The 24,334-nt window shown below is 39.6% G+C and overlaps 1 protein-coding gene across 5 annotated transcripts in view; it reads right to left on the bottom strand.

Annotated features, from left to right (window-relative positions):
- The window catches only part of NR3C2 (nuclear receptor subfamily 3 group C member 2), a 192,896-nt gene that overhangs the window by 72,096 nt on the left and 96,466 nt on the right, over positions 1-24,334 (bottom strand). For 4 of the 5 annotated variants that reach the window (XM_042466730.1, XM_042466732.1, XM_042466728.1 and 1 more), the window contains one exon: positions 16,317-16,468. In XM_042466730.1, the coding sequence (XP_042322664.1) occupies positions 16,317-16,468 (152 nt within the window). The remainder of the gene's footprint in view (positions 1-16,316; positions 16,469-24,334) is intronic. The other variant, XM_042466729.1, reaches the window with a different exon arrangement.

The following is a 24,334-nucleotide window of genomic DNA, read 5'->3' as shown; positions in this document are numbered from 1 at the left end:
TTATTATTATTATTATTATTATTATTATTATTATTATTATTATTATTATTTCTGCAGTGTGTTTTGGACCATACTCTAGATAAGGATTGAGAATGCCTCTGATCACTAGCAAATCCAATAAATTAGTGACCACAACCCATATTCACAAATCTTTTTGAAAAATCTCCACTCTTGCTTCTCCTTCAGGTGTTTTTCTTCAGCACCCTAGTTTTGAGGAACTAATTTGAATTACTGCTATGAGACAACTGGGAGTAAGAAATCACTTCTAGATCTGTTGCACATCACCCCAAGGTCTATCTGCAAATCCTGATTTTCCTTTTGCTTTGCCTGCCCTACTGTGAAGTGTAACTCTAGCATTCTTTCCCAATACACTGATGGAATAATATTCCATAAAACATATCCTGATTTTTCTTTTAAATGGAGTCAGTATAACAAAGAAGTGTTTTTTTACTGTGAACTATGTAAAAATGTGTGAAAATGTCACAGATGCTGAACCAAAAACTAAAGCAAACGAATCTTGTGTATTAAAAGGTTTTTCAGCTTCAGGAAGTAGGTTATAATGAAATGTAGTAAAGCATTTCATAGCGTTGATTAGACTGTTCCCACTTATTTATACTCTGAAGCAGTGTGAGGTTTTCAGAATCGGAATATAGCCAAAGCCAACATTCAAAAACAATTACTGTAGAAACTTAATAGGGCATAATTTATGTAGTGGATTTTTTTTTAAATCAGAAAGTAGCAGAAAATGAAAGGCCAAAACTCAGAAAAATTCTATAACTGTGTAATAGAGAGACAAACAGAACCAAATACACCAATACAGTATAAATTATTCCTCTACAAATGCAAGTGGGGATAGCAAGAAGAAGGATTGAAGTTCTTTTGCTTATAAATGAAAACTTCCCACTTCTATTTTTCAGATTGCTATTATTTCAGTTTGCATCCCATCACAAAACAAAGAAGGGAGCAGGGTTCAGTGTGATTGTTTCCCTGATGAAATGGCCGCTGTGGTCAGAATAGCAGGGTAATTCCTCTTCAATTTGCAGTCCCCATACATCTTCAAAACTAGCTCCAGAGGATTGCAAAGAGGAGGACGAAAGTTCTGTCATGCTAGTGGATGGCTGCTAGTAGGGCTTAAGCCACAGGACTTAGTAAAAGCGTGCTGTGAAACAAAATTCATTATGTGAAATAAAGCATCCTTATGTAAGAAAATAATTCATAATTCTCAATTTAGTAGTATTCCATGCCTACACAGTTTGTGAGAACATAGGAAGCAGTGGTGTACCTGCAGGACATTCGCTCAGATCTGTCAACTCAGGACAGAGAAAATACACATTATCCCTCTGAAGGGATATGGACTAGAAAAAACATTTATGATTGTGTAGCAGTAAACTCTGGGTCTTCTCCTTTCGTACTGATTTGAGCACAGTTTTATAACAAAATACAATTTCTGAGAATGCATGGAAGCCTCTTTTAAATTCTTCCTCATCTATCTAATTTAAAGCCCACTGTGCTGGCAAATAAAAAATGACGACAGGTTCTAATAATAAAAACTGGACATTATCATTCATGCCACATCGGCACTACTGTAACAGGAAGACAGACCAATGCCTGGTTACACAAAGGTCTGTGCAAGGCAGAAGGGGGCAAAGAAGTGGTTGTGTCCTCAAACTCTTCAGAGCATTCTATTCCCACAAACCTGTCTGTACAGCACAAATCCTTATGACTCTTACAGCATATTATAAGATGGTAGATTAGTACAGTATAGCCGTTAGGCAAAGCAAGATGAACCTAGCCCCATGCTATTTAACATTTACATGAAGCCACTGGGAGAGATCATCCAGAGACATGAGCCGCAGTGTTATCAGTACGCTGATGACACCCAGATTTATTTCTCTATGTCTCTGACTGCTGCAGTGACTAGGGATGGCATCTCTCCTCTGGATGCCTGCCTGGGGTCAGTAATGGGCTGGATGAGGGAAAACAAACTCAAGTTGAATCCAGAGAAAACGGAGGTACTAGCGGTAGGTTCCCTAGGTCCTGGGAAGGAAATTAGTCAACCTGTCCTGGACGGGGTCACACTTCCCCTAAAGGACGAAGTTCGCAGTTTGGGAGTACTCCTGGACTCATCACTACAATTGTCATCTCAAGTAGATGCGACAGCCAGGAGTCCTTGGTACCAACTTCGGTTGATTTGCCCACTACCTACCTGGAGTGAAAGGACCTTGAAGCAGTGGTACTTGCACTGGTGATCTCTCGCCTTGATTTCTGCAATGCGCTCTACATGGGGCTATCCTTGTACCAAGTTCGGAAGCTTCAATTAGCACAAAATATGGCAGCCAATTTGGTCACTGGTTCTTCGAAATTTGATCATTTAACACCTATTTTGAAAGATCTTCGTTGGCTACCTATTAGCTTCGGGCGCAATACAAGGTGTTGGTTATCACCTATAAAGCCCTACATGGCTCAGGCCCAAGTTACCTAAAGGAACACCTCTCCCTGTATAATCCGTCCTGCACTCTCAGAACCTCCAGGAAATATCTGTTGGAAGTACATCCAACCAGACTGGTCTCAAATTCCCAAAGAACCTTTACCTCAGTAGCTCCTGTACTATGGAACAACCTCCCAGAAGAGATCCGTCTTATTACCTCCTTGGAGGGTTTCAAGAGGGCAGACCTATCCACCCAATCTTCTGTAACAACATCATTCACTCTTCTATCCAGGATCAGAACATTTTATCTTATAAATGTTGACTGTATTGTTTTTAACTGTTTTAATGTTTGAAATTATATGTTTTATTCTTGTATTTTATTGTTACTGTTGGGTTGTAATCCTGCCTCGATCCACCTGGGAGAAGGGGGAAAATAATAATAATAATAATAATAATAATTATTATTATTATTATTATTATTATTATTATTATTATTATTATTATTATTATTATGTTTCACTGCTGTGGTGTCTACCACATGGAATAATATTTTCACTGAGATAGAGCAGCCTCCCACTTGGGTGTATCAACTTGCAACCTATTTGTTTGCTCAGGTATCTTCCTAATTCCTAATATTTTTAATTAACTATGGCTTTTTAATTAATTGCTTCTCTGTACTTTATTGTTTTATTATTTTTAGCTGTTGATTTTGTTGTATCTGTTGTTATTTTTGAGATTTTTTTAATTAAAAGGATAAATATTAATATTCAATTAAATTTAGTTCACTGGCACTCAATGTGTTAATATTGGTGCATGTTATATAATACCATCAAAAGTATGTATTTTGTTAGTCAGGATGCTACATAGTAAGCAAAACTAATAGCCATTTAATGCTTCACACAGTGCCAGCACTCAGCAAATACATAACAGCAATGCCAACATACATAGCTACACAGAATTCCTGTATGCATTTTCTCTGTTTTCATGCAAGCAACATAAGCTAAAGTAAAGGTAATGATACTCCCACTGACAAGATTGTCAAGTCGTGTCCAGTTATAGGGGGCGGTGCTCATCTCCATTACTAAACCAAAGAACCAGCATTATCAGAGTCTACTTTGTGATCATGTGGCCAGCATGACTGCACAGCATGCTGTTTACCTTCCCACAAAAGTGGTATCTATCTACTTGCATTTGCATGCTTTGGAACTGCTAGCTTGGCAGAATCTGGAACTAGTGATGGGAGCTCACTCCATCATGCGGCACCCAGGCTTTGAACTGCCAACTTGCCGATCTTGCAATCAACAGGCAGCGTCTTAACCACTTGAGCCACTGCATCCCACAATGTAAGCTAGGCCATTACTAAAACAGATTTTTCTCAAAGCCCAGAGTTGGACATTTTTTCCAGTTTTGTCTTCTGTTAACTTTATTTTATTTTGTTTGGTCCACACAGACTCAAATAATTGGCTCTAGCTGAGAAGCACAGCTCAAGGGTGTCTTCAGTGTAGTGGGCTAAATAAAAAGCTTTCTACAAGCTGCTGTTTTTTCTGTTGTTTGCCAAGTATTGTTCAAACAACCTAAGATGCAGGAAGTGTATGGAACAACAATCACATTCCAACTCCTTGCCTTCACTCTCTATGCCGATGGTGGGGGGGGGGGGGCACTGTGGAAATTTAGATATAACCTTAAAATACAGCTGAAAACTCAAATCATATAACAGCAATCTAAGCAAAGGGATGTAATGAATAATACCTGGCTCAAAATATACTGATTCTCCACTCTCTTTCAACTAGGTCTCAATTCGGGGAGGAAAAAAAATCTCCTCCATGAACAGTTTATGCCCTGACCTAAATTCAATTGCTATTCCTAACTTGAACAGAACCATAATGGCAAATCAACACTTCTGTAATTCCCATTGATTCAATCGATCTGTTATAACTGGGACTAGTACAGTAATTCAATTTTGGCTTGACACTGCTTCACTCAATGCGGATTCCTGGCCTTAAGAGTGAATCCCAAAAAGTTTGTGAGTGCATTTTGTTACAGTTAGGATGCTACATAGTAAGCAGGGTGCTACATAGGTGCCATGTTGAAAGAAAAGTGGAATGTTAAATAAGGTTAAAGGAAAAAGAAAGAAAGAAATCAGAAACCTAGGCATGCTTTCCAGAAACATCTGTCCATTTCTGATCTAATAAGATTTTTTAAAACTGCTACCAAAACCAACGAGGAAACATCTTTCATAACATTTTTTTTATTGTCTCGGTATTTCATGCACTGGAAAAATCATAGCTTTGAAAGATGAATCTTCACAGTGTAAAAATAAAAGTCTGAAAATGATCTTTGTTTTAAAGCCTCTAACACAAATAGTTTAAAAGGAAATCTCATATTCTGAGACTAATCTGACTGTTTTTTGTCCGCCTTGATGCTTAACTGCTCCATTCACCAAACTACATTCCAAATGTAACTGAGACATTCCAAAATGAGAGATTGTAATACAGCACCCTAATTCATTAGAATTTAACATAAGAAGTGTAAAAAGAACTGGCTCTCTACGGAACTGTGGCTTTGTATCAGGAAACCATAGTGACCAATTAAAGTGCTCTAGGCTTTGCTGAATTATTTCTCCCTTGCTTGGGTGCTTGTGCATGCACATATGCACACATACACATGAGACGATAATTAAGATAGCATGTTAAGATGGTATGGACTGGGAGGGGGAAGAAGTTAAAATTCCCAGTGAAAAAAAAATCCAGAGCAAGAGTTGTACAATGCTGAACTAATGATTAATATGGTTTGTGAGAGATCTTCTCCTTGGTTCAGTAAGAAAGACTGATGACCTCTATTTTCACTACTGCTGAGAAATGGTCAGTTAACCCTCATAATGAGTATAATGATTAATGCCTACAATGCTGACACAACAGGGCACAAAGCCAGACTCATGCTTCGGACACCTCTAAGTGGGCATTAGTTAACTTACAATAATGCATTTAACCACATAATTAGCCTTGATGTAGTCTGTCAGTCATTTGGAGGTTTTGGGGGGAGTAGGGGTGTCCTTTGTCTAAGTGTACACATCTTGTTTGTTGAATTTGCCTTTCTCCCAAAATGGGATTGAAGTTATAGTGTTGCCAACTTGGGGAAGGCTAGTCTCCTGTGACTTTAAAAATGGATTTATTTTGCAGATCTGTAAAGCAGCTGAATTTTTTTTTACATACAAAAGCCATGTAGCTATTAATGCTAATAAATCTGGCTTAACCAGGAAGGGGCAGGAATATGGAAGGGGCTTTGGGTTGCATCCTTCATTGATACTATACTCACTGGACGTTATCAGACAAGGAAAATTGGAAGTATAATCCAATGGCAATCCGAACGCAATCATGGGGTTTAACGTTATTGCGTGATAGACTACCACACGCAATTTCGGGCAATGGGAAGTCAGTCCGAATGCAATCATAGGGTTTCATGTTATTTCGTGAGAGGTGATCATACGCAATTTCGGGCAATGGCAAGCTATTTTCGGGCAATGGGAAGTCAGTTCGAACGCAATTCGAATTCACGTAAATTCGCTGAACTATGAGCACACAATCCATGAGCACACATGCTCCCCCCCCCCCGCCACAAAGCATTTAAAAAATAACATGTTCTAGCATGTTTGCAGAGGGTGAGAAGACTGCAGGGAAGAGAAATCCTGATGCTGTGATAAGTGTCAGGGGAAATTTAAGTTTTCTTTACATTGTTGTTGTGACCCTAAAGCGATCCTAACACTAGGTTTTCTTGGTAAGATTTGTCCTGAAAAGGTTTCTCTTTACCTTCCTCTGAGTCTGAGAGAATGTGAATTGCCAAAGGTTCCTCAGTAGGTTCCTATGACTGAGTGGGGATTCAAACCTTGGGCTCCAGAGTTCAAACCGCTACACCACATGATCTGTTTTTTTTTAAAAGATACTGAATATTTTTTTTTTACTCTGCACAAGTAAAGCACAATGAATCCAACTCCCATGGTTGCATCCAGTGGAATTTAGGGATTTGTAGTTTAGACAGAGAGATTAGTGCCTTCTCAAATTGCCAACTGGGATTCCTCAAGATGTAGCCATGGAAGTTAAAAATGAATAAAACACCTATAATTGTGTAGTGTGAAAGGGCCCCATCAAAATGTAGGGCAAATTGAATACACTTGAGGGAAGCTATTTCAACTTCTGATTGATTTTTGAAATACAATTATCTGGCAAAACCTAGACAGGACAAGAAGAAACACTGCTGAAATAGAACAAATCCATGAGAAATGAGCAAGGGGGACATGGGAAAGCACTGGCATAAAGAACTGACTTTTGAAGAAGTTGTTAAAAAATACTTTTACTCAGTCAAAAGGAGAACATTTGGTTAACTGAATGCTGGAAGCACTGCTTATTGAAACACTAACTACAACATAAATCTGAAAAATAAATCTTGTTTGTTCATTGCTAACTTGCAGAAGCGACTTCCACGTGTGTTCCCAAATCTACTCATATTTGGGAATAATGTTAGTGTCATGTACTCATATTTAATATTTTATATTACAGCAGCATAAGAAATGTTATGGTATTGTCATGTATAGCTAATGGAAGACAGAGTCCAGATTTGAGCGCATGATACAGAAGCAGTTTTCCTTGATCCTTCCAATAATCTCAGTTATGGCATGACATGGCATATTAGGGTTTGAGAGCTAACAACTGAGTGAAGCTAGGGGTGTGCTCATTCCCTCAAGAATCCCACCCCTATGACAGCATAGTCTATTTTTCTTTTAAACAAGCCAAACTTTTGTGGATTTGGGAACTGCCATTCCTACACTCTACAAAGTGTTGGTTCCATGTGTCAGCCTCAGTTTAAAAACTAATGCTTTGAGGAAATGCACCTCTTGGCATGGACACATAATATAGTCCATTGAATAATCCCACTTACTTTTCAGTAGTAGGGTTAGATGGATCAATGACCTGATTCGGTAGGAAGACAATGATATATTTGCTGCAATGAATAGATGACACCAATCTCATGACCCGAAAGACTGACACATAGAAAAAAAAACAGATATTCATGCATATGTATATGACAATCACACAGCATTAGAAGTGGTGTGTATCTGTCGTCCAACAACAGAAAGGCTGAGTCCGGCAGATGGCTTGAGCTCAGGAGTTCTCAGCTGGCGCGGACTATGCAAATCATATGTTCACATTATGTTCAGTGTCAGATATGTTGCCAAAGTGATGGAAAAGAGCATGGAGACGCACACCTTTTATTTATACCTGAGGAGCCAGAGTCCCCTTATTGCAGGCAGCTAACAACTGTCAGGATCAAATCATCTTGGCCTTGGTGGCCTTACAGCAGAAACACATCCTGCTGTAGGCATCATCTGGGTGGGTGCTAAATAAACTCCTGCTCAGGAACCTCCTCTTCCTCTTCCTCAAGCCCAAACACTTTGTTGTTGCTGTTTTTTCACTGGAGGAATAGAATCACTAATTTTTTTGCTTCCAAATGAGAATTTGTATAACTGGTCAGGGTGCATTTTTTCTCATCAGGTATATTCTTGCTCCAGCTAGCACTTCTTGGCTATCCAAAATATGTCAAGGACACCCTTCAATCCAAACTCAGATCTAATTCCTGACCACACAGTGTTAACAACCTAAGCAAAGTCTCTGCTTTGCAGATTAGAAATCACCACAAAAAGAGTTTTTGAATTAGGGTTCTAGCTGCAGGTTGGGGAACACTCCCCAAATTCTTTACAATTAGAAAAATACTCTCTCCTCCTTGTCAAGGAGGACTGCTGCATTTCTAGACTGTTCTGAGTCTCAAATTCTCCTTGCTTTTACAACTCAGAATTTCTTTCAGAATTAAGGCGTAATTGGTCACCTTCACCCAACTTTAGGATTAGGAGGAGGTCGCAGTGGCTGTAGAGGCAGCAACTGACTGATATGAATAATCACAGCAGTGGCCACATTGACAGTAGAACTCTGAAGTTTAAAAAGTGCTTCCCCTCCCCCCAAACTCTGTTGTTTCAATTCTGTAGGAGTCCCTCACAGAAAGCTCAGGGTATTGTGCTGAACAATTTGGGAAGTCTGACCCCAGGTATAAGAGGATAGGGAAGTTGACATAATACAAGAATGTTTTCCAAGTGCACGTGGAGAGGTTGCTGCCATGAGACTATGGGTGAAGGTGAAAAAATTCTCTTGCCGCACTTGCATCTGACTGACCCCATAAATTAGGATATGTATGGCCTGTACAAGTACAAAAATAATTTTCCATGTCTGTTTCTTTTATGAGGAAATGGTCCTGAGAATGTTTGATTAAATGAGAAAAAAACAGGGGCCCTGTCACGCAACACAATTATAATGCTATGGTTCCATTATAACGTCCATGGTTCTATCCAATGGATTTCTGGAATCTACAGTTTAAGAGGGGCATTTATAATTGGCAGCCAGAGTGCTTTAGTGTCTCATCAAACTACAAATCCAGGATTCCATATGAATCAATCAGGACAGTTAAAGTGGAATTACAGTGTATGACTACATAGTTTGAAAGAGCCTGAGAATTAAGACAAATGTTATCTGCAATATTTTTTTCTATTTACACCATTGCATAATATAGGTCCTGATGTAGGCTCCTCTTCCTCACCAGGTGTTTAAAACATTTTAGTTTAAATTTGTCAAATTAATAAAATGGCCACCTACAAAAATAAAAGCAAGAAAGCCCTGTTCTTGTTTAAATCTCTAATCTACAAGGTTGAAGTTTTCTCCAAATCTGGGAATACATTTCCCTTCGTAATAAGAACTGTGAAAGACTAGATCAGTGATCAAGTAATAAATCACACTTCATTCTCTCCAAATTAATCAAGATTAAACAGTGGTTGTCATGCTCTTATTGAGGGCAACAGTATTTGTGTATTTATAATCAGTGTAAAAATATACTACTGTATTCTCATATGACTTTGCCTCATGCTACAAAATGAACTGCACACAGGTAGCTACAAGGTGACCCTGTGGCAGAACAACAAATATGAGATATCTTTTCCAGTTTCCAAACTCTGTAAAGTACCTATCTTGCAATTTGCCTTTTTATATTTGATTCTGCAGAAATTTCTCCTTATTGCTAGGCTATTCTGTTTTATGATGGCAAATGTAAAATTATTACTTTCCGACAGTGTTGGCTTTCATTAGTTTTTGATTTTAGGTGCAAGTGCATACTAAACAATGAGTGCTGTTATTAATTTCTCCCAATAGTATATCATTATAATGACACAATATCAGAGCAAATAAGCACCTATCACTTTCACAGTTTCAGCTAGCATTGTTAAGCATAGCATTTGCATGCATTACATGGTGCACGGGCTAACAGAAGTGTCTTACTTCTGGATTCATGTGGCAGAGAATAAATGATTGGGTTCTTGGCTCCATGTATCAAATTACATTTAGAAGAAATGTGAAACTTCCTGACTTACAGATGGATAAAACTGCTCTTCCTTCATAAAGCTGATATTCACCTGTTTCCAAATGTGCAGATAAAGGTCGTGATTCAATGACCCAGTGAACCAGAGCATTCAGGACAAAGGTTAATTGGAGAGCTCACTTTCCAAGCTAATCTACCCAAACCTTTTCCTCCCCAAAACATTCCATAATTAGAGATTTCTTTCAAAGTAAGCAAGCAGGTGGTAGGGAAGGTATTTGTAGATACAATGAAGAAGATAAACAGTTTTCCAATAAAAATGTTTTAATTTTAAATCAAAGATAGCCATACTTGGTCTCATGAGGGGGAGAGAGGAATCCAGTGGACTTTCCATTGCTCCAAAATGCATCACCTGCACAGCTATCCACTTTGTTGTTATTGTTATTGTTTTATTTTGGAAAATGCAACATTAAGCCAATCTGGATGGAATCTACCATCTGAGGAAGATCTTTTTTTAAAAAAAAATAGTCAAAAGAGGGATTCTTCTCTGAGGCCTGAGGTTATGGTTGTTCTTTTCCTGCCTCTTTCCTGGTCTGTGACTCAAGGCAGCTTACAAAAGTTAGAAAGCTACAGCAAAAACCACATTGTACAAAAGTTAAAAATATAATCAAACTATCAATAAAATTACAAGCAGTTTAATACCAATGCTTTAAAAAAAAGAAAAGAAATGCAAACATCTTAACACATGCATCTGAGGTAACAGACTCAAGTCCACAAAAAGCACATGCTACCAGCTTTTTTTCTTTCAGGTCCAAAATACAGTGCATAAACAATTCAGTTTGAGGCTGCTTTAACTGCCCTGGTTTAATGCTAAGATTCCCTAGCACTGAGCCAGGGCAGTTAAAGCGGCCTCAAACTGGATTATTTCTGCAATGTGTTTTGGAGCTTAGTTAGTCTCAAAGGCGGTAGTGCAAGATCTCTTGCACATAGATTTTCTGATTTAACATGGCTATGTCTTTGAACTTAACACATGGCAGAGTTCATTAGTCCAGACTAGTGTGTGAGCCAGAATGCAATTGTGCATATGTCTCCTCCTAATTTTGCAGTGCAGATCTTGGCACCAAAAACATACATACATACATACATGAGAAAAAGCCCAGCATGGTATAGTGGTTTCAGTGTTGGACAAGAACTTGAGGAGATGAGAGTTTAAATCCCCGATTGGCCATAGAAACTCTCTGGGTGACTTTTGGCAAGTCACTCTTTTCCCAGCCTCAACAGCAAATCTGCTTGGAACAAATATTGCCAAGAAAACCTCATGATAGGTTTGCTTTAGGGTCACTGTAAGTCGGAAATTACTCCAAGGTACACAACAAATGCATAACAATGCACACTTTAGGACAAAATGCATTTAGAAATGCATAATTTGAGAGAAAACAACATTTTGTGAGAAACAAAAAAAAAAACTACTGGCATAGACAGGTAACAGTCTGATCTATCTATGTATTTCTGCTCACCATCAAGTAGGAGACCACTTTTGCCAGCAAAGGTAAGGAGACTGCCAAGGCTGGATGGCACACAAACAGAATTCACAATCTGCCCTGACTGCATAGCTGCAGATGTCCTCAGCCAGATCTTGGAAAAGTGCCCATTCTGGCTAAGAGTTGAAAGAGCTATAGTCCAGAAAGGTAACTTTTCCAAGCAGTGGCATCACCAGACTTGATGACACCTAGTGCAGGTCAGCTGCCAAGGGTGGAAGGCAGCAGCAGACTGCCTCGGCCCCTGTTCTCCTCCGCTGTTCACCCCTCGTGGCTTTGTCACTGGCTTGGCTTTCTCCATGGGAAGAAAGCCATGAGGGGTGCACTTGCCCCTCCATCACCCTTGCTGTCACTTTCCCACCCAGTGTGGAGGGGCTGCTAAGAGGTGACAGCATGTAGCTTGGTCACTGACCTGGCTCCCTCCCTCCCTGAAGTCACAAGGGTCATGTTTTCCCTGGGGACAGAGTCTAGTGGCAATGAAGCCACAATTGGAACACTCACCCCTTCACAGCTACTGCCTCAAATCCCTCCCCAGGGAGGGAGCTAGATAACAGCAAAGCCATGAGGGGCACGCTTTTCCTATATCTACAGCAGGACGAGGGCCCCACCAGGCTGTCACCCCTTCTGTGGATTGTCACCCACCAAACTCTGCTTCCAAACTTTGCTAAAAAAAAAAAGCATTTAAATCCAGCAAGTACCCTAGTGAAAGAGATAACATGCAGTACTTATAAGCTACTGCAAACACCTTATACTCCAATCTTCCCATGCTGATGCTGAACCAAGAATTCTTAGGGGCTTAACTTTCCAGCTTTCCACCTAGTCAGTAAACATCTACATCCTCTGAAAATGAAATCTATGGCCTGTTACAGACAGGCCAAAATAAAGCTGCTTCGAGTCACTTTGGAGGTATGGTATTTCAATGATGCATGCGTCCTAAGAGTCCAAAAGCCGCACCAAAGCCACGCTCCAGTCCTAAGGAGTGGCGTGACACCACCCCTAAAAAAGCTGGGTGGGCAGCACAGAAACTACATGCTATGGCCTCACTCCAGCTTTTTTCCAACGCAAAAAGAGAAGGCAAAATGCTGCTCCTTTTTTGCACTGGGAAAAGGGTGGTTTTTCCATCATGGCAGAGCCTTTTCAGAACTTCTGTGGTGTGTGGTGTATGAAAGCTGCATCGCTGGAGTGCAGTAACACTGACCACCATCTGGGCAGCATGACGCCAACTTCAGGGTGGCATTGGAGCATGCATCATCCGTACGCCACGGCCCCGCGCTGCCGGGAAGCTGGCATATTGTGCTGGTCTGTATCAGCCCTAACCAACATCTATACCTTAATTGACACACTCAAAGCATGTTCTAGCCAATTACGGATTCATTTCCACAAGTTCCACATTGCTACAATTTGCTATTTCCATTGTGACTGGATGTCAGAGGGGAGATATTTGAAAACATACAGATACTGTGATATTGTGGGACAGTCGCATGAAATAATATTGAATTCTAGGAGGCACTGAGCTTGAGAAAATGAATTAAAGAAACGTCAGCCTCTAATGGAAAAATACTGGCTCCATTAGTGGTGAATTAACAAGAGAGCAGAAGGGAACATAAACTAAAAGGTTGTGATAATAAATGATGCAGACAAAAAGTAATATATGCTAGAATGTATGAAATACAGATTAAATAAATCTTTTGAAATCAGTCCTGGCTCAATATTACAGTGGTGCCTCGGGTTACGAAATTAATTCGTTCCGCGGCCGCTTTCGTAACCCGAAAAGCCTTCGTAAGCCGAATTGCCATAGGCGCTAATGGGGAAAAGCCGCGTTTCGTGCGAAAAAGCCGAAAAAAGCACCAAAAATTTTCTTCGTATCCCGAAAAAACATTCGTAACCCGGAACAATGATTTCCTATGGGATTTTTTCGTATCCCGAAAATTTCGTAACCTGGGTATTTCGTATCCCGAGGTACCACTGTATTTTTACCTGGGAGAACCATAGAATCATAGAATCGTAGAGTTGGAAGAGACCACTAGGGCCATCCAGTCCAACCCCCTGCCATACAGGAAATCTAAATCAAAGCATCCCCGACAGATGGCCATCCAGCCTCTGTTTAAAGACCTCCAGCGAAGGAGAGTTCGGCACCATTTTGGGCGAAAAATGGTGGCGCCCAGCGCGGCTTTTTGCCGCACTGGGCGCCGTTATTTTTTCACCCGGCGGCGGCAACCGCCCCCGGGGGCCGCAACGAAGGCCTCCGGGGGCTGGATCTGGCCCATGGGCCGGAGGTTGCCAACCCCTGCTCTAAATTATCTATCATTCCGTCCTGTTGTAACGCTTGGTCTAACTCCATCTCCTTAGACCGTGTTTGGTTTTCTTTATACACTTATGTGGAATTGATTCCTCATCATCTAGCCTCCTTTTTGTATTTAATTTGGTTTCAACCCTGTCCTCTTTTTCTTTTGTTTGCCTGATGTTTAGGAAAGCATTCCACAATTCATTTTTTTGATCACTTTTATCTTTTTGTTTCTTGTGTTAAACATGAACTTGTTGGGACATCCATCTTTGCCTTTGCTGTCCCTATAATATGTATTGTAGTTCCTGGTTAATTAATTGCCTAATTGTACTAGTTAAAGAGAACTCCTGATATTCCTCATCATCTTCTATTTCTACATCTTGTCTGGATAAAATGGGCATGTCATCATACATTTTTTCCATTCATGTTATGAATTGGTGTTTATTTGTTATATTGGAATCCTTTAATAACCTTGATAGTTTGTCTCAAGTCTCCTCCTCATTAGAACTGTTACCCTGTTCTGATAGAGGGCTATATCCATTGTTATCAGATCTTGCGCGTTCCTCCTTTCCAGGTTGTTGCATGGCTGTTTCAGATCCAACATTATTTTCTGCTTGGCCGTTAGAGTTGGCATTTCCAGAACCAGTGTTTGTAGAACTGGCATGCGCCTCCCTTCCAGGTGCGTGTGCAGTTGCCTTCAGTTTAACAGCCTTCTCCCTCAAAGCTGTGCACTTCAGAAGAGCTATTTCAGAGCTCATCTCCACTGTGCATGTGCAGGAAGCGTGACTCAGAGGTACCTACTATCTTCACCTACTATCTCATCTTAGACTGGATTCTCTATATGTAAACTCAATCAGGTTTAACTGTATTTTAGACTGCATCAGCACTGCAGAAATAATCCAGTTAGATTCCACTTTAACTGCCATGCCTCAATGTTATGGAATTCTGGGAACTGTAGTTTTGTGAGCAATTTAGCCCTCACAGTCAGAAATATCTGGTGTCACAATAAACTACAATTCCTATTGTAAGGGAATGCACATGCAGGTTTAATTAATCTTATACTGTAAAACACCTCCAATACCGATTTGGGAGAAAGGTGATATATAAATTAAATAATAAATACAGATGTCTCTGTTACTATGCATACAATTTAAAAAGTGATAACTAAAAAAGAGAAAAAGCTCAAAAATACATGAAATAATCTTTCATATACTTTTAATATATCATAAATAAACAGCATTACAATTGAAAAGTCATTAAACCTGCACTTTTTCAAGAATATCTCATTACACAACATTAAAAAAGAAAGTCCTTGGGAAGGGAAAATCTTAGTTTTTCCTACTACATCCTTCTACAGATTTCCATCACCTCCATTCCATCATATATTTACTGGGGTCAAACAGACTGGCAGCTTGGAGCGGCCTCTGGCTGCTCCAGTGCCATTCGAACCCCGAGTGGCACAGGACCATGGTGACTGGACGACGTGGCCCCAAGGCCGGCCTCCACCACCCCAAACATACCGCCAAGAAGGAACATTTTGCCAACAGCCCTGGCACAACTTCTTAGACTGGATTCTCTATATGTAAAATCAATCATTCGTGCATCATCTGTACACCATGTCTCAGATCAGCCCGAAGCTGGTGCTTTTGACCCATCTATTTTCAGCCATTGATAGGTAAGCAACAGTTCACCACAGTGAGGGAGGCAAGATTATAAAATGGTAAATATAATAACAGAGAAGCAGAACAGAGATAGGAATAACACAAACACTGTTAGGATAAAGAGACAGAAGATGAAGTGGTACCAGAAAAACCTAAGTAGAAAGGAGCAGGAAAGATGGAATATTGGAACAGATTATTTTCTGTGGAAAACGAAGGCTGCATCTGCACAGCAGATTAATCCAATTTGACACTAGTTTTACTGTCATGGCTCAATGCTGTGGAATTCAGGGATATCTTGAGAGATATTTACCCTTCTCTGTCAGAGAACTCTTTGGTGCCACAACAAACTACAAATCCCAAGATCCCTTAGGACAGAGCCATGGCAAGTAAAGTGGTGTCAAACTGCACTAATTCTGCAGTGTGGCAGCAGTTCTAGAAGCATTTGTTCTTCCAATGCCTTGTTCCCAATATATTCAGCGTCTGTAACCTAATATCTTGATGCATCTAAAACCCAGGCTTCTTCACTCTATGCTTCTGCAAGTGTTTTTCAATGACTTTTTTACAAGCAGAACACAAAGGATTATCAATCTTGAAACAGAGGGGTGAGAGTTGTATAATCTTCATGCATAAATTAGATATAAGATACATTGTACACATGTCTGAGAAACAGTTGGACACATTGCTTGCTTGTTTCTTCCCAGACTTCCCCTCCAATTAATGAAATGTTTGGACATGTTTATTAGGGGCTACATTGATTTTTTTTTCCTTTGGATCTGGAAGAAGAAATGAATCATGATTGTGAAGAATTAGAATTACAAATGTGAATTAAAATTAAAGCTTAAAGGCATACAGCAGACCACAGCCAGGTGTTCTCCAGATAAAACAGAAGATGCATATATCAGTTGAGTCAGTTTCAGCAATTCTTTTTAAATAATGAAGAAACATGCAATGACAATTACTTATACTACTATTAGAAAATAATATAAAAAAGAACCCACATGAAGATTTACCTTCCACTGCTCTCTTGAAGAAGACTTTACAGCTGCCGCAAGTAACTACTCCATAATGGCATCCAGATGCCTCATCCCCACACACCAAACACACTTTGGAAGGTCTTGAGGATCCAGACGATACACTTCTTAATGAGGAGCTATGAAGAAAAATAACAAGATCAGTTATTTCAAGCCAGACAACACATAAACAAACTCCAGTTCATGATTTCACTTACCTTCACATAACTAAATTTCATATCATTTGGTTGTCCTTAATTGTATGTGATGGATTTTATTTTCTGGTTCAGAACACCTAGAAACTCTCAGCATGAGAGGCTGCCACAAATAATTTCATCTACCAACTTCTCAAAATCTTCCTGTTATTATTTCCTCAAAATCACCAAGGCAACATATCAAAACCACATTTTACTCTACTATAACAGAGGCTAAATATTAAACATCCTCACCTATAGGAATTTTTATGAAGAATGAACACAGAGGCATGTAACACTGCAGTACACAGCAAGACAAAATGATAAAATCTGTTTTCCTAAACCCACTTACATAAAAATAAGTCCCACTAAACTCAGTGGAACTTAATTCTGAGTATACATTTGCAGAGATTACTATATAGTTTGTCTACAACCTAACAAAGTCCCCCACCCCATCTTACCATTAATTTAAAAATACTATGAACACATAATTATGACATTTCAATAAAATAACATTATCAGCCCATACAGCATTCAGGAACAGAGCTGGGGGGTTGTTTTTGGGTGATAGCTCCTAGACTCTCCCAGCCAGACTGAGGTTCGGAGAGCCAAAGTCCCCCTCCCCCAATTTGTTTTCAACGTCTGTTCCGGTATTTTCTATTTAACCTCTTCTGTTTCTCTCTCAGTTTAGAAGAAAGGACACAGATAACTGTAATTTCCAGCTGGCATGCAATTACAGGAGTATCATTATTTCTTCCTAAAACTCTAATATATGAAGCTAGAAAATTAATCCTAAGGAGAATGGAAATTATATTAGCTGCACTTTTGACACTGGGGACATTTCCCAAACAACTACAGCACTGCTTGACACTGTATAGTGTGGACAGCTCATGGGTGTTTGGCCCTCCTTGGGAGTGGGCCGTGCAGACAGTGGGGTTTTGATCTGCTTTCAGAAAACCCAACATCGAGCAGCATTTTCCTGTCTGTCTGCTCCAGCCCAGTGTCTAGACCCAATTCAGAGTTTCTACCCCTTGTTCTGCATTAAAAAGACTTTTCATTTGCACTAGGTTTTCCAGAAAATCCAGAGCAAAATGTGGCAACGGCAGGCAGTTCCCTTCCCAGACAGTCCCTGCAAGCATCCCTGCCAAATCACTCAGTTGCTGCAAGTCATTTTGACCTCAGAGTGGTTTGCACCCACAGCAGCAGCACTGGCCAGCTCACAGGAATTGTGTGGGTCATTGCTACTGAATTTTACTGCATTGGGAGGGGGGAATTCAGATGGAATTTGGGGCCAGAATACTCTGGGGGCTGGCCAGACTATGCTGGCAAATATAGAGGAGCCCCTAGTTGCACTTATACAGAACAAAAAGTCTCATGGCAAATGAGTAGTCTTTTAAGAGAAGTGGGAGCAAAAGGTCAACAGAGAGCAATAATTCCTGGCAGTAATCCCATACAGGACCCAAAGCAGTTTACAATTAAAAAGAAATAATAATAATAATATTAATAATAATACTTCCTCTCCCCGAGGCAGGATACAACCCAGAATAAAATACAATATATATGAGTTTAGCTACAACACCATCAAAACAGTAAAGAACAAACTGAAAATAACCGAAGAGCTACTGTATAAAAACAGCACAGAATTAAAAAGAATACAGGTTTAGTCTCTCTTCTACAAAATACCTGGGACCAGATGTATTTTGCATTTCAGATTTTTTCAGATGTTGGAATACTTGTATTTGCATAAGGAGATATGGGAGCCAGAATGGCATTGGTTTGAGTGTTGGACTACGACTCTGGAGAACAGGCTTCAATTCCCAGCTTGGCCATGAAACCCACTGGGGGACCCTGGGCAAGTAACACTCTCTCAGCCTCACACAAGGCATTGGCAAATCTCCTCTGAAAAAGTCTTGCCAAGAAAACCCCATAATAAGTTTACCATAAGTCAGAGACAACTTGAAGGCACACAATAACAGCAATGAAATATCTTGGTGATGGGACCCGTCTGAACATAAAATTCATTTCTGCTTCATATGCACTTTATAAACATATAATGAAGGTAATTTTATATATAATACTTTAAATAATTTTGTGTATGAAACAAAGTTTGTGTCTACTGAATCATCAGGATGCAAAGGTGTCACTATCAGCCACCCATGTAGACAATTTTGAAGTACTTCCACTTTCAAAATTCCAAAAAAGGGATTCGCAACCTGTATAAAAGTATTTAAAACATAATAATGAAAATGTACAAAGCTCCCTCCTGTTAAAAGAGTAATCTTTATCAACCAATTAATAACCAAAAGCCTGTCTAAACAAAAAGGTCAACAAAAGTGTGCCAATAAGAATACAGTATAATGCCAACCTAGCCTCCTCATGAGAGGGAGGTCCACAGTGTGGGACCAGCCACTCAAAAGTCACTCCCATGTCCTTATCAATCATCAGTAAAAGTCTTGCTCTTGAAATCTCAAAATTTGGAGACGCTGATCTGGGGACATTTCTACAGCCCCTCCTCTGGATACTCAAAACTACCATGAGGGTGAGAGGCACTGAGGGAGAAAACAGCAAAACACATGACTGCTGATTTCAGGGTAGGTGAAGCCTGTGGAGGCAAATTTTGGCCCTGGCAATGCTCAGTTACCCATTCCAGCACAGACAGATACAATCATTGAGACACCCTAAACCCAAGCCATAGAAGACCTTCTGTTGACCATGATCAATACTTTCATTTGCACACAGAAACAGACTAATGACCAGAGAAGCTCTGACATGTAACAGGGGAAGTTGCATGTTCACAGCAACTGCATTGTCCCCACACTCCAAACTCTCATACAGTATTTGGAAATAGGTTGCCTTTGCCTTTTCACAGCTAAGACCCACAGGTTCTTTCTGAGCTGGGGGAATGCCAACAAGTGTGGCATTCAGATGGAAAGGACCTCCACCAGGCAAAAAGAGACACATGAAAATCAAAGTAGCTTCAAGAGGTGCACCAAGCATAATTCTTCAGAGTGGCCATTACTTATGGAACTCCAATCGAAGACCAACAAAGGTTCATTTCCATTGTGGTCCAATCCCCAGATGGCCTGAGCTCAATTGTCCTCCTTTCTTCTTCTCCATGAAACTCCAGTATCCTCATTACTCAAAAAAGCAGTATATGTGTTTTTAAAGCAAACTGAAAAGAAAAGAAAAGAGAGCTAACACTGGCATGCCCCCACCCCATATGTTTGCAGCACTTTACTATAAAAAAGGGAAACTGAGATTTCCAGTTTCTCAGAAGTTTGGACAGTGGAGGAGATTACATACTAATACCATCAGCCAGCATCCAGAGTGGAATTTCCAGTAATATTTGATAGGGATTTATTGACATAGGTGTAACTAGTGAATAGTAGGAATGTTTCAGTAAAAATTGTATGGAGATTAATTCTCAATTAGTAATCAAAAGGTTCTAATGTGCACACGTGATTGTGGCCTTATGCCTCTCAAAGTATCAAGTATGCCCTTGTGTACTACATGTTAACTGACTGCAGACCAGGTCTTCCACATCCCTTCTTCTTCTCAAACCCTTGAACCAGACACCTTTATGTCTTCTCTTTTTCCCTGCACACAACATCAATCTCACAATCTTAAAAGCTCACCAATTTTAAGTCTCTTCGCTTTTTTTATGATACCAGGTAAAAAAAATATCCCCAGAAGAGTTTTAGATCAGGTTCCAAATTTATTCAGTTATACAAAGACTATTTCATAATTGTGCACAGCTATATAAATGGCATATTATGGTGTCAGGATAATTTGACATTAGAAAATGGAAGTCTGTAGTCTAAAAATTCACAGGATTCAAAATTATATAACCTGCACATTGATTACAAAAGTAGGCAATAATAAAAACTGCACCTTTCTGATCATATAGACTGGAATAGAAATAATTGCTTTTGGAACACCCAGGAAATTGCTTGGATTTTATTTTATTTGCTACAACTGCCAGTATCTTCCCCTACAATGGGGGGATGCTGGGAGTTGTAGTAAATAACTTTTCCAATCTCTCCCCAGGATCTGAGCATGCTCAATGTTATTTATGAATAACTCAGTGAAAAACTCAGATAGGCTGTTATACTATATCATAACCTAATGATAAATGTCCATCATTTCAAAATAGATTTGTCATGCGGTTACAGTTCAAGAAACACAATCTTAATGCTCCTTTGGATACTGGGAGCTCCTTGCATGGATCTTTAGATCCCCAATGTCTTTCTTAGAGGTCAAAGACATACCATCCTTTTTTACTATTACACCACATGGCTACACCAACTGAGCTGGGAAGAGGTCATGCAGTTTATCCCAGGTCATGTCACAAATATGGGTGGCTCAGACCAGATTAGGTACTAGGATTGTATTGGCTCTGAGCCTCTTACACGCATATAACTACACTGCCTTTTTAAATGAATCTGCATTCAAAGTATTAATCCCACACTGGAAATAATGCCGCTTCTCCTGTTTTGCCTCTGCTAATCTGTGAAGCTTAGTAGCCCTACTCATTGTGATATTTATACATTCATTACATAACAGCATAACACTGTCTGACAATTGTGGGATGATGACAATGCCTTGTTTATTCTACAGTTCAGGGAAGACCTTGCAAATGCATATGAATGAATATGCAATGTTCTTTTACATTATAGTTCTGGCGGTCAATTACTGTATATTGATCCCTCCTTAATAGCAGTATCATTTACTACTGCCCCAATTCTGGTGCAGCTATATATTTGGAGGAGGGGTTAAATGTGGTTTTATGTTTGATTTGAACAATAGATCTGCAGTTCAGTTCTCACTTACTAGGAGGTCAAATGAAAGGGCAGATAAAGGCAATTGTAAGAGAGTCTACAAGAGATACTTTCTTTCATGCAAGCGTTTACCTGGACAACAGCCAAAAAATTAACCTAGAATAATAGAATCATAGAAACATGAAGTTGGAACAGGCCTCATGGGCCAGTGAGTCCAACCACTTGGTCAGTGCAGAATCTCCTGCTGAAGCATCCCCAATAGGTAACTGTCCAGCCTTTTTTTCTTTTTTTGAAGATGCTGATTGAAAGAGACCCCACCATCACTTTAAGCAATTGTTTTCTTAGTGTGAAGAATTTCTTCTTAATATTCAATCAAAACCTTTTCTCCTGTAACACAAAACCACTGGACCTGGTCCTATCATCTGGGAAAGCAGAGAACAAGCTTGCTCCCATTCTCTCTGTGAAACCCTTGAGGTATTTACAAAGTGCAATCATGTCACTCCTCAGTCTTCTCTTAACCAAGCAGAACATGACCAGCTCCTTCAACCTATATTTTGTTCTCCATACCTCTCTTATCATCCTTATCCTTCTCTGAAATTGCTTCAATGTGTCTTATATGTGACAGAACTGAATGCATTGTCAGGGATTTGAAGGGTTAAAACACAGCACACAGGGAAATGCTTGATGTGTGTGTGTTTGGCCATGAGCATTCAGCAGAGTGGCAAGGCTGATCAGCACAGCTGAAGCTCATTGTGTCAAGGACTCTTCAGTGTCCAAGTGCACGTAGCCATGGATGATGAAACCATGTGTCTGGATTGCACAGGAGACACATGACATGGTTACACACCTGAACTCACTAGGTTTGGGAGACCACATGGTCTGGAGACTATATAAACCCAGGGGTTGTAAGGGATTATTTGTGGGTTTGAAGTAGGAGTTGGATTGGTATGGTTTGGAGTTTTAGAGATCTAGTTTTGTATTATAGCACTGTGAATAAAGAGCACTTTGAGGACTTAGGCCTGTTACAGACAGCCAAAATAAAGCTGCTTCGAGTCACGGTGGAGGTATGGTGTTTCAATGATGCATGCGTCCTAAGAGTCCAGAAGTCGCGCCAAAGCCATGCTCCAGCCCTAAAGACTGGAGTGTGGCTTTGGTGTGGCTTCTGGACTCTTAGGACGCATGCATCATTGAAACACCATACCTCCACTGTGACTCGAAGCAGCTTTATTTTGGCTGTCTGTAACAGGCCTTAGTTTCTCTGGTGGTTTATCAGAAGAAGCTACAGCATCGGTTTGTTGTGAGTCCCCGGAGGTTCCTGCATTGCTTCAGTTCCTGGAAGACATCCAGTTGCTGTCATCCCAAATTGGACTTTGGAGCCACACTTCTGCTTCTAGAAATTTGCCAGCTCTGCTCCAAGGGTCTGATTTAACCCCAGGACTCGTTTGAGTCGCTGACAGTGGTTGTTGGACACCAGCAGCTGTGCTGACATGCATTACTCCAGATGATGTCTGGCCAGCACAGAATATAGTGGGACTATTACTTCCCTTGACTTGGAAACTATGCTTTTTTTAAAATAGCATTTGCCTTCCCTGCTGCAGCATCACATTACTGGCTCAAGTTCATTTTAGGATCAAAAATAATCCCAAATTCCTTTTTTTTCCACATAGTACTGCTGACCCATGTATCCTATAATTGGTTTTCCAACCTAAGTCACAGTCTGCTTGAAGGCACATAACTGCTACTACCACTACATTACTGGGAAAACTATATGGAAGCTTTCTGCACTGAGTTCATGTTTCTTTCTCAAAGAAATTCACTAATAGCACTGCTCACATTTCAGAAAATCAGTGAAAATAAGCTTAATTTGATGTGCTTAACAATGCAAATGATGGTTACAAACGATTGACCTTGACAAACTATTTCCATATGCCTGATATTGCCTTTCTGTGTTGGCTTAAGTAACATTTGTATAGAATATTAATTTGGAAGAACAGATTTTGTTTAAAAAAATTAGATAATCAGTATTTTGAAAGCTGATTATATGGGTTATTATCCTTCTCAAACCAGATGCCAAATACATGAAGAAAATTTTTAAAGCATTATGATAAAGTGTGCATGGAATGCTTATTTTAACCTCCTGATTACTAAACCTGAACAAACATGTTCCAAAAAGCCTTTATTTCATTTAAGCCTAAATGAGTAATTATGAGATCAGTTTTCTACAGCTTTTCTAACATCATTCATAAAAATAACAAATGCAGGCAAAGAACCTGAAAATACTTACAATCTTGCTAATTTTAAGTCTTAAACATTAATTGCAAGGCAAAAGAAATAACTTTATATTTAGTCAAATTAAATGAACAGGATGACACAACATTTTTATAGGCTATTTTAAGTACTCAGCTCATCAGTCTTACCATATACTTTCAATGAAAATATAAATCATGGACATCCCAAGGTAAGTAGAATATTAAATTTGAACTCATGTATGAATTGCAATAATTGTACAGTAAGCTTCCAAAGGTGACTAGACAGGCTCCACAGGACACCAGGCAAATCCAGGGAAGCTGCTGTGAGTTAGGAACTAAGGTGCTGTGCAGCCCCTGAGCTTTGCTAGCCCAACAGCACTCAGCGAAATGGAAAGATTCTTCTTTCTTTAATATTACTTTGGACACTTTTTCAAAGCAACCTGAATAATACTTTGAAGGTGTATCTGCAGAATCTTGTTTTACATGCCAAGCTGAAAAAGAACCGATCTGGGAATATGACCTTAACAAATTCTTCTTAAAAATTAGAGATTGGTTAATTTCTTTCTTTCATGTGTAGCGCACCTTACTTCCAGTATAAGACCAAGTGCAGCTTTCAACATAGTTTTACACACACACACACACACACACACACACACACACACACACAGAGTTAAAACAATATATAGTACAAAATTTATAAAAATTACAATAAGATATCCCATTAAAACACTTTTTAAAACAATCTTAAAGCATGTAAAACATAATAAATATATAGCAGGGCCATT

Source organism: Sceloporus undulatus, chromosome 5 (genome assembly GCF_019175285.1).
Source record: "Sceloporus undulatus isolate JIND9_A2432 ecotype Alabama chromosome 5, SceUnd_v1.1, whole genome shotgun sequence".
Classification (NCBI taxonomy): domain Eukaryota; kingdom Metazoa; phylum Chordata; class Lepidosauria; order Squamata; family Phrynosomatidae; genus Sceloporus; species Sceloporus undulatus.
Note: the sequence above shows the minus strand (reverse complement) of the source record. Positions and strands in the feature narration are given on the sequence as shown.